The following is an 11,940-nucleotide window of genomic DNA, read 5'->3' on the forward strand; positions in this document are numbered from 1 at the left end:
AAATTTATAGAAAAGAGGGAGAGTTAGTGAAATGAAAGGTGAGAGGATGTGTAGGAGAAGTAAAGGGGAAGATTTTTTTTGTTAGTGAGATGTGGGTAGCAATAGTAGTAACAATGGGTAGTGTTAGTGGGTGGGGTCCACGGTTTTGGAAAAAAGTTGTAAAAATATGTAACTAAGTTATGAGTCTGTTGAGGTTCAAAATTAATCATAGCCCAAGGCCCAAAGAAATAACACATTGGGCTAACTTCATGGGAAATGAAGCTAGAAAAATAAAAGAGCTGAGCTCACATAATGAAGAAAAGGGTGAAAAGTCTAAAGAATTAGGATCCGAAGACCCACGAAGGAACGAGCTTTAAAATCCATGAAGTAAAGGAAAGGCCTAGTTGGCCAAGATCAGTAAGCCAAAAGAAGCCCAATAGGAGGAACTAGGTCGGGATCTCAGAGATTACCAGAGCCCGGGGATCCCTAGAACGCATAACATGCTCTAAGTAAGATTGGAACGGCTCAAAGGAAGAAAGCATAAAGGATGAAGGACAAAAGGGTCTCAAGCGCCCAGCCATGCAATGAGGGATCAGAAAGTATAAAGCAAACATTCATGAACAAATGAGCTGTACCCTAAGGGACCAAGAATGAGAAAACCATAAGAAGAAGTGGTTGGAAGGGAGCTTTCAACCTAGCAGTAAAAGATTCCGACTGTTTGGGAAAAATGACAAGGATGGAGGGTAGTCAAAAGCTGAAAAGGTGAAGAGAGCCAAATAGCTAAGATCAACAACCTGAGGGGATCTTGGAATAGAAAGTTAGCTAGGGGCATTCAGCTTGGTCAGACCAAAAGGAAGAAATTATGAGAAAGATGGAAAGGACCAGCCCCTGGGTAACTGACACAGCATGAGCTCTGAGGGGTAAAAGAGAGAAATCACTGATACCTCGGAGCCTTAGTGTCGCACTATAAAAGGAGGAGAAAACCCATGTTGAGGGGCATTCATTCATTCGTCATCATTTTGATTTGAGAAAAGATATCATAATAGAACTATAGAAAGAACTCTGTAAAATTCAAGGGAAAACAGAGGATCGTCTCCTGGTATCCTAGAAAACAACCACTATAGCACATACTTGGATTCGAAAGTATTCAAACTTTGCAAGTCTTAGAGGCTTAAATAGCCATCAAAGTCTGCAATTTTTGAGTTAATTTGAACCTTGTATCACGTCTTAGTGAGCACACTGTAATCATAATAAAAAAAAATTAATAAAATGCCTCTCATTAATCCGAGGAACCCTAACTCTTGTTTTACTGTATTTTTTTTTTATTACTATGCATTTCTTTGCTGTTTGAGCTGTCATTCAATATAGATATTCTCGCTTGTTAGTTTATTTGTGTTGTAGGAAACTTGCCCTGTGCACCACTTGGTTCTTAAATAGCCCTTTAGCTGCGGTGAACTAAGCCCAGTCCACCAACAACAATTATTTGGCCTAGGATCCTTGGGCCGCTGTGCTGAAGAAAAAAAGGCACTCTCACAGAGTCCATTTTGCAATTTTTGAGTGAAGGTGAGGTTTGAGTAATGAGTTATGAGTTTTGGGTTTGAGTTATGAAAACTGAGACACCTTTAAATCAAACGGGCCCTAAGTTTTTCTCTAGTTCTTTTAGTTAATTGCTATACTCTCACGTTAAAAAAGATGGTAATAAGCTTGCTCATAAACTAACTAGGCATTCTCTTAATGTCACAGATTATATTGTGGATGGAGGATGTTTGTAGCATGTTCTGCCATAGTTTTATTTTGTTTTTCAGGGTGATAGCCGGTCTTCTTTAATAAAGTTTTCAAGTTTTCTTCTCCAAAAAAAGGTCAAATTTCACGTCAACATTTCGTTAGGCCACGTAGGACATAAACTAATAGACAAATGAAAAGACAAAAAAATAAAACTTGTTACAAGATTTAGGGACAAAAAATAAACTTTTGAAAGTTTAGGTACAAAAAGTCACTACTTGTGCTGTTTGAATGTGCTGTTTGAATGAATATGATTGATTATTAATTATTAACTGAGCAGTCATAGGATTGATGCCAAGAATGTAGCAGTCCTTCAAAGTTCAAACAACCTTGACATTTGACACAGTGAAAACCTGTCGTTTAGATAAAGGTCATTGACAGCATGTTGAAATATTAAATGGCCTACATCTGCATTATAAAACCTTAATCTTCCACTTTTTTTTAAATCAAAGATAGTCTTAAACGTCCACATCTTTGCCATTCAGGTCTGTATATTTTACAATATTTTCATTCAAGAATATACGCAGCACACAGTATTATAAAACTACACCAGTCCATAGTCTTAAACGTCCACATCTTTGCCATTCAGTTCTGTATATTTTACAATATATCCATTCAAGAATATACACAGCACACAGCACTACAAAACTACACTAGTCCATGTTATTACAAAAGTCATGATGCATGACAATATTTACGGTATTCATGTGGTATTCTGACAAGATATGCTAGTTTCAAGCAAAAATAAATAAAAAATAAAAACAACAACAACAACAACATTAATGATGGATTCTTAACCCTCAGAAACTACTCAACCAAGGTCAAGAAGATGATGATGCAGCATAACATAAGTTTATGTAAAACTCGAGCTGGCTAATTGAGCCAAAGCTAGATTGCTTCAATCCCCAAATACTTCATTTCAGTGCCATGCCTTTTCGATTTATGTTCAATTTTATTCGACGTAATGGTTAAATTATCGAATCCACACGTTCCCATCAGCTCAACTTCTGGAATAAGTGATAAAATATCACTAGAATTTGATTGTTTTTTATATTTGTATCTGTCACACATCAGATGATTTGCAATATCTGTCTCTGTCCATCACACAATCCTCTACAACTACAAGCACGTTAATCGTTTTGTGCACAAATGCAGCACTAACCTCAAGGCTTTACAATGAAATTTGATTGTGTTGGACCATGGATTTGCTAGCAGCAAAGTTACAAATTTCTATTTGCTAGGCACTAGGCAACATTAATTGTGATTTTATCATAACTTGGTGAATCAATCATGATCATTCGGTCCTTGGAGCACAAGCTAGCCTAAAGTGGGGATGCTTCTATTACTATCAATAATGTGTATAAGGCAAGCAGTGGAATCTGATGAAGATGAACAGAATTGATGCTGCAAAGAGGAGAATATCTGTGTAAAGGTCACTAAGAAATTAAAGCAAGCTTAAAGCTAACTTCTGTATGCCCACAAGTTTGGATTATTCGAGAGGTCCTGCAAGCAGCTAATTCTTTGATGTGCCTAGCAGCCTTGAGCTCTCCCTTTAGGACAATATGGCATTGGCATCATAACCCCATGCTCCTTTCATGTCACGGATTGTACTAGCTTTAACTTTTTTAGCAACCAGTAGTTGATATAAGCTTGATTTTTTGTTTTTAGCATAACACGCTTTGCCTTTGTAAAGATTCGGGAAAAGGCTGGTTTCCCAAGAATTATGCAGATTTCTCTTTCTGCCAAATATAGATGTGTGCAAAAATGACTTTCAACTAGTTGTGTTGTTGAAATACTGAAATTACAAGGAAACCTCCACCTTCCTGTGCACAGCCTAGACTCACTGATCCTGCATTAAGACACTTAAGCTTAACAACTTCAAACTCTTATAAAAAAGAAATTCTTTCCTTATCCATATAGGATTCAAAATTTTTTTTCCCTAAACCACTACCTCCTCACGATTTTTTCTTTTTCTTGTAATAGTTAACCACCTTAGTGCTTAATTAATTCATCTAATCATTTTAGTATTAAAATGCACCTAACAAGTTATGAGAGAGATTTGTATAAAATGGAACTCCTATTGGATGTCTGGTTCTATTACTTTGCATTGGGGTTCCATAATTCATTAGGGCACATTAGATGGGTTTCCCCCCTTTTTGTGGTGAATCAACATTGGTAGCAGAAAAACTTATTAGTAGATTTTCTATAGCCAGATTTGATCAGTCTCTGTACAATAAAAGTGAAAAGATCAACAATAACAATTGAATTTAACCCAACAAAGAAATTTCCAACTTCCAAAAACTGGAAAGTTTGGTGAAATCTTCTTTTAAGTTAATTAAGAGGAATGTGATCCATGACATATATTATATGTAATATGCAATATGCTTGTATAGTATAATGTGATGAAGCATGATCTAATCAATTGGTGGCGTGGTGACTAAAAAATTGTAGCTGAAAGTCTTGAACCTATCCTACCCTACTATCCAATGCTCAAAGACCAAGACTTTTTCTTTAGGCAGAAAGTAATAGACAAAGCCAATGCAAATTTAAATTCATACGAGCAATTCAAAAGAGAAATGTAAACATTTGATAGGATTTAGTAATGTCATAAACAGTGGCTTGATGATTTGCTGATGTAATTTTTTTATGCACACAAAAATTATATAGTTCCTTATTTGCAAGCATGAGATTGTTTATTGTCCAGGGTGGGATTCTTATCAACATAGGAGAGAGTGATAGGAAAAAAGAATCACACACTCTATGCCAGGTATAGAGAACACATAAACATATTCTGATCCACTCCACCCACCCAAAACCCCCCTCAGCTTTTTCAACTCTTTTAACAAAGTAGTAGATGTGACCACCCATTTGCAAAAGAAAATGTAAGAGAGAGTGGGACAGTGAATTGTTAAACATCTATTTCTCCCTCATCTCACTTGGGTGTGGCAGAGGAATAAAGGGATAATGATAATCTTTTCTCCAACAGTAATATTTCCTCCTTTTAACATGCATCTTGATGAAATTGCAGGCTGAGCTAGAGAGAGAAAGGGAGTGTGTGGGAACATGAAAAGGACCACTTCCATGCAAGGTAAAGTTCTTAAGTCAATCATTGGTGGGATTTTTTTTTTCTCTCTCCTAAATACTTATTATTTTCCTTTTTTAGTCGCTCTATGATTCATTGATTCTCACATTCTTGGCGTGTTTCTTATCAAATCATTATTCCCCACCCACCAAATCTACCACTGTAACCAAGATTTTTCATGTTTTAATAACTCTGCAGAATCAGAAAAAAAAAACAAAACAAAAACAAAAACAAAAACCAAAAAAAAAATATATATATATATATATTTAAGTACAGTACAATAGAATAAAGCTAAACTAAAGTTATAATTATTATTATTGGGCAATATGTCTAACCTCGCTTAATGTACATACAACCACTCAATGAATGACTTTTAATGATTGAGATTGAAAGTTATTTTCTTCAACTCTCAATCTTGGACATTGATATCTATAGCATCAGGTGCGATATCTCAATCTCCTTTAATTGAGAACCTTCTTCACCTCTCTAATTATTTATTTATTTCTTTTTTTAAATGTTCATTTGGGATGGTCTATTTTTATTGGTTTTTAAGAATTCAAAACTAATAATAATTTTACTTTAAAAATGTTGTAAATTGATGTGATGAGTGTCACTTCTATAACATAATAAATAAATATTTGAAAATGCATTGATTCATAATACATAGTAAAATTTGCAATATCCTTAATATGAGTCTTGGTTTATTTAGCTTAACGAAGAAGTTGGACAAAAGGTATAGTTTTTTTGTTTTTTTTTTTTTTAAAATTTTAAAAGTTGTACATAAATCAAATTAACTAAATAAAAAATGGGGAAGGTACCATATTCCCTCTTTTCTTCATAACCCAAACGAACTTGAAAAGGCAATAATAACAATTACCATCGACAAGAATGATAATATAATATTTATAAAAGAAACCTCTGCTATGGTGAATGTTCCATCTTCAATCGCCATTATAGTAAAAACTATAATATTGAGATCCATTTGGCACAATGCCCCCTAAAAGCTGGTGAAAAGTGAAAGATATTGACCTCCGTAAAAGAGTATCTCATCTCTTTGATCAATCAGTGTCTAGAGTTGATTTTATGAAACCACTCATTCCCTACAATATGGTAGAATTGAGTTTGGTGTTTCAACTTTGGGTTGAGGTTGAGGACCAGCCTAAGGCAGTGTAGGTCAAATCTAACAAAGCACATACATGCAAGATACGATTTCTATTATAAATTCATCATGGATCACAGACTCACAATAGTTTTTGCCATAAATTACACCGTTTGAATTTAGAAAAGTGAAATGAAAAACTTTTACTAACGAGTGGTATTATTGATTGAGGTGCATTTAATATTTTATGAAACGGTGTTAATTGATATTTAAAATAACAAAATTGTCTAATAGGTATAGAAGTTTAAACTTTACACGGGAAATTTCCTGTGTAAAGTATATACTTTTTTTTCCTAATCAAATAATTTACTTCTCCAATATCCATTTGTTAGCTTTTAAACAGCAAGATAGAAATGTCAAAAATCTTATAACTCAACTAGCACATTTTGGTGTTTAAAAAAAAAAAAAATGTCTACTCTAGAGTTCAAATAACTCAACCCTGTTGTAACTATCAAATAATAATAAATAATTAAATAATTAAAAAAAAAAAAACTAAGAGAATTTTGATCATGCTATAATCTTGATCAAACATGACTAATTATGGAGAAGTTAAAGGGTAGAAATCAATGAATGGTTTTTTGTGCTTATCATCCCTGCTTAGTGATTAGATGATTAAGTTAATCTTTACAGTCATATTCCAGCATGGTTTTCAGTTCTCTAAAAGAAATGATCACATCTGAGATACTTCTAATTAATCACATATAGGAGAGAGATGTTAGATTGGGATTGATTAGAAGGGAAGTATTTGAAATATTCTGTCTTTAGTTAACCAATTGTCTATTGATAGAATCATCAAGAGCCACTTTCGGCTGCCTTAATGTACCTTTAAAAAAAAAGAATATATTTAATCAGTATATATACCAGTAATACTGTTAATAGAAGTGAATAATAACAGGAAGTATTAATATAATGATAATCTTAGTCATAGTGATAACAATTAATCATGGCAATAATTGATGTTCATGAGTTGATCTATTTTTTGGCTTTATTTCCAAGCAAGCTTGTGGTTGTGTGAGGATGAATTCCCTGTTCCATGGGTTTTTTTCAGCATCCTGTCTTTTTAGTTTGCTTTTGTTGTCAAACAATTAATCATAACCAAGAATGTCATATTTCAAAGCAATTATTTTGTATATTTGGCTCTTACTAAGGGAAGTACTTCAACTGACCAACTCTCACATAGGTGAAAGGAGTAAAATAATAGAAGATGCTTGCATCTTGTCCTCTTATCATGATTTCGTTTTGAATTTTTGGTGGAAAAAAGGGGTTTTAACATGATATTATCTTGTGGTGTCAATGTAATGCAATGGTTCAAATTAGCTTGATTTAAGAAATTCCAAGAAACTAGCTATCTCAGTTTCAGTTGAAGCTTCTTGCTCCCCCTTCTCTGTTGTTTGTTTACTTAGATGTTATTAGATCCAACAAATTATTAAGATATGGTTATGATGGTTCTCTTATTTATTATCTCCTTCTTTTATTAAGGTTGTTGATGAGAATCAAATCCTTAATAGCTCCCCTAATTAATTATTGTGAAGACAACACCATGAAATCGTGTTGCAACTTGCAATGACTTTGACAAAAGTTTTATTATTCTTTATTTCTTTATTGTTGACATGCAAAGCTGAAATATTTAATCATTACCTCTACATTCTTCAGTTGGTTTCACGGAATATTGGGGATTGAGTACAAAAAACGCTAATTAATTTCACTGTCAAAAGGTAAACATAGGAAACTATATAGAATGGAAAATGCCAAAGATATTAGTACGCATTTTACCAGATAACCTTTACAAACTAATATAACATTTGAATGTGATTGGTTGCAACATAATTAACAATTTATAAAGGCTATATAGTATAATTTTTAATATCCTTAAGATCACTCATAAAATATATCTACATGCATTTTGTTCTAGACTTAAAACAATGACAGCAATATTGTTCTTTTTCTGACAGCATCAAATTTTATAATTAACCTCATATACCTACCCTCTAACATATGCTTTGACATAACTCGAATCTGTATTTCACTTCACACTAAGATGTCCACTTTGTTTTCCCTCACCTCTATTCTTGAGACAGAAAGGAAAAGAAGAGATTGAGAGAGAGAGAGAGAGAGAGAGAGGGAACAAAAATATAAAAAAAAAAAAGCTGTTCCCTTTCCTCTACTATATAAAGCCAATATTGCATCACTCAAGACTCAAGTCTCAACCTAAGCCTCCACAAACCTCCCCTCTCTAACACCCTTAATTTGATCGTCTACTCTAAACATATTCTGTAATGGAGAGGAACCAGATGCGCAGGCAGCTTGCCCTCATAAGGCAGTCCTTCTTTGATCAGGTTTTCTCATCTTCTTAACCTCTTCATGCTGTCACTGACCTGAAGTCAATTTCTTTTGTTTGGGAATTCAAGAATCACACACAAGTTATCTTCTGATTTTTCTATTGTACCACACAAACACAGTTGCATGAAATACATGTTCATACACATTCATTGTACATGACACTAAACTTTCCACTACAATGAGTAACCTCTATTCTCTATGTGGTTTTCTCATCATGCATGAAAATCTATACATATGCACAAAGTTTTGAAGATAAGTAGAACTAAATACTTGCATTCTTTGATGTTATTTCGATCATTAAAACGATATATATTATGGACTGCATGGATAGTTGAAAGTCAATATATTACATGCAAATATTATGTTATATTCCTGTCTGATCTTGCTTTAATTTCATGGTTATGATGGAAATTAAATTGGATATTGGACCGTTTGCAGGGCTTTCTTGATGAACAATTTATCCAACTGGAGGAGCTGCAAGATGACGCTAATCCTAATTTTGTGGAGGAAGTTGTTACATTGTACTACAGGGATTCGTCCAGGCTAATCCTTAACATAGATCAGGCACTGTAAGTATTTTTATTCCTAGTTTTATTTATTTGTTTTTAAATTCTCTTTGTTATTTAATTTTTTTCACTTGTGATAATGATAATAATAATATCTTTTGTCTATGCAGGGAGAGGAACCCTCTTGATTTCAATAAGCTGGATAACTATATGCATCAGTTCAAGGGAAGTAGCACAAGGTACATACAATTGAGAACTAAAAATGTGGAAAAAATAAATTGGTATCATGAAGAATATACTATTCTTTATCTCAATATTTCTGCTATAATGGGTGCAGCATCGGAGCCAAAAAGGTGAAAGCTGAGTGCACACAGTTTAGGGAATATTGCAAGGCAGGAAATTCAGAAGGGTAATTCACTTTCCACTTGATCCCACTCCATGCATGGAGCGCCAAGATACCATTCTTATGGTCCTGATTAGCACATTCGACTGTATTTATAGTGTTAAAAAGATGAATACTGTCATATTCACTGTTAGTCAGCAGCAAAAGATTAACAACTATTTAAAAAAAAAACGTTTGAGTGAGGCGTAGAAATTGGATGCCCTATGGTACTATACTGTGTATAGCTGACGGGAGGTTTGGTATCTTATTAAGTCTTGATCCTAAAAAATTATTAATTAAGGTGTGGAAAAAGGAAATTTTTTAATTTGATCTAATATTTAATGATTTATATTAAATATTAAAATCTTAAATTATTTAACACTATGCACACGGTTAGATACAACCATATAAGAAATAAAATTTTGAGTGTACTAAATGGACTTTTTTTTTGAGAAACAAATGGACTTTCTGAATATCAAGTGAAATGAAGAGAATCATATTTTGCGGAGAAAATATTAGTTCACGCATCCATTATTCCATTAATTAGTGTTTGGAGGTTTGACAATGGTTTTGCATGAACGTGAGCAGATGCATGAGGACTTTCCAACAACTGAAGAAAGAATATGCCATTCTCAAAAGGAAGCTTGAAGCTTACTTTCAGGTGCATGCTTTTCCCTTTCACATATTTCAAGAAATCTATATATTTGACTTTTGTAAAGTGATGCATTTGCATGAGGGATTTAATGGGCATCACCACATTAAAAATTAACAAAAATTAATAAACAAATAAAAATTTCACCGCCTAGTGTGACTCATGAAAATGCTTGTCAATTAAAAAAAATAAAGAACTTAATTTTTACCACTACCTCCATGCATGCACTCGTTAAGCGGATGCTTTATACACACCCTAAATATCAATTTTACTGTGCTAACAATCATCATTATTTCTCTTTTGTCTAATTATTCAGCAAGCAAGACAAGCTGGGCCCTTGGAGACAGCATGTCGCTCAAGGAATTGATAGCAGAGGGCAAATAAAGAAGCAGGATTTGACATGGCAAAATATTGTGATTGACAAGTCTAAAATTCACACTTGTAATCACCAAAAGAATGGATGCCCTAGTGGGATTAGAATGTTTTGGTTTTCTATGTAGGCTATTTATATTTTACACTATCGAAAATGCTAATGAAGTTTTGTAGTTTTGCTTTTGCTCTCTACTCTCTCTCTCTAGTCTATTTGCACTTTCCTCAACATGCATGTGTGTGTGCACGTGTATATATGTGCGTGTGAGAGAGAGAGAGAGAAAGGACCATGTTGACATGTTGTTCATGTTCCTTCATGCTATAATCTTGATATTGCTGGGCTCACTATTCCTGGTTCAGTTCTATAATTATTGTCCAGATCCATACCAAGTTTTGAGCTTAATTAGGCTTCAGTTCTGGCCCGCTAAGCCTCATACATACGTAGAAAGGACCAGATTCAATTTCATAGTTTTGATGACCAGAAAGAAAACTATTCACGTAAATTTTTATATAATGGATTTCATTTACTAAAAGATTTAACTCCGTAATTCATTAGAAAAAATGATTAGCGTATCATCTAGAGCCACTACCAAAAAACACGGCTATAATTGCCTTTTTTATCCCCGTTTACAGAAAACGCGGCTATAGCTAGCTAAATAAAAGTAATAACATAAAGCAAACCAACTAAATCATTACATGCATGGAAGTCTTCCCTTCCTTCGAACAAATTCTTTATGAGTCCCACGGCCTCTAAAACTAATCCAAATACTCAGTATTAATTAACTAATAAAAACAGTAAAAAAGAAAATTGTACCTATATATAGTAATCCTAACTGAGTATAGACGTTGTGTAATGTATCTAGACGGCCAAAATGGGGTTTTACCAATTTCTAGCAAAATGCTTCATGTCTAAAACTATTTAAGGATATGTCTTTATTTTGAAACTCAATTTTTAGAAAATCGAGTTTCAAATGTAAAACTCGATTTTTTTACAATTGAGTTATAGCGAACTTGAACTAAGAAAATTTTTTTTTTTTTTTCCCTAAAATTTCAAGGAACTTGAGTTCCTTGAATGGAACTCGAGGTCCAAAATTTTTTTTTTTTTAAATTTTTAGTTCGCTATAATTTGATTGTCTAAAAATCGAGTTTTAAATTGAAACTCGATTTTTAGAAAATTAAGTTTCAAAACAGGGGCATTTTCTAAATAGTTTCAAATATGGGGCATTTTGTTCTAAAGTTTTGGCGAAAGAGGCAAATGCCCATTTTGGCCGTATCTAGACAACCCTCGTCACATTAAGAACCAGAATCTTTACTTGGTTTTTTACATTATTTAGTTGGCATTGGAATAACCACTAGACGCTTTGTCATAATTATTTATCTAAGTTTAAACAAAAATAGTACATTAGATTGAAGACAAACTTTAATTTGTGGGAAAAAAATAAATAAATAAAAAATTCTTTATTCGGATCATTTCCTGCTTGTCATTCACATAATAAAGATATCAGATAATATAAACTTCAGAGTCAACTCACTGCCGGTGCATCAAATACCTATTCTTCTTAGTATATCAATTTCTCTTTTCCTTTTTGTTTAAACAAGCCAAGTAGGCTATATTAGCCATTGGGTAGAATATATATTTTTTCTAATTATTCTTTATTAATTATCAAGACATTAATGGTTAATGTAAAT

At 33.3% G+C, this 11,940-nt stretch overlaps 1 protein-coding gene across 1 annotated transcript; it reads left to right on the top strand.

Annotated features, from left to right (window-relative positions):
- Nucleotides 1-8,144: 8,144 nt before the first annotated feature.
- On the top strand, nucleotides 8,145-10,446 carry LOC112033302 (histidine-containing phosphotransfer protein 4). Its single transcript, XM_024066087.2, has 6 exons — nucleotides 8,145-8,338; nucleotides 8,781-8,911; nucleotides 9,019-9,087; nucleotides 9,186-9,257; nucleotides 9,819-9,891; nucleotides 10,199-10,446. The coding sequence occupies exons 1-6, from the start codon at nucleotides 8,279-8,281 to the stop codon at nucleotides 10,247-10,249; spliced, it is 456 nt and encodes a 151-aa protein (XP_023921855.1). The 5' UTR covers nucleotides 8,145-8,278; the 3' UTR covers nucleotides 10,250-10,446.
- Nucleotides 10,447-11,940: the final 1,494 nt, after the last annotated feature.

Source organism: Quercus suber, unplaced genomic scaffold (assembly GCF_002906115.3).
Source record: "Quercus suber isolate HL8 unplaced genomic scaffold, Cork oak 2.0 scaffold_257, whole genome shotgun sequence".
Lineage (NCBI taxonomy): Eukaryota > Viridiplantae > Streptophyta > Magnoliopsida > Fagales > Fagaceae > Quercus > Quercus suber.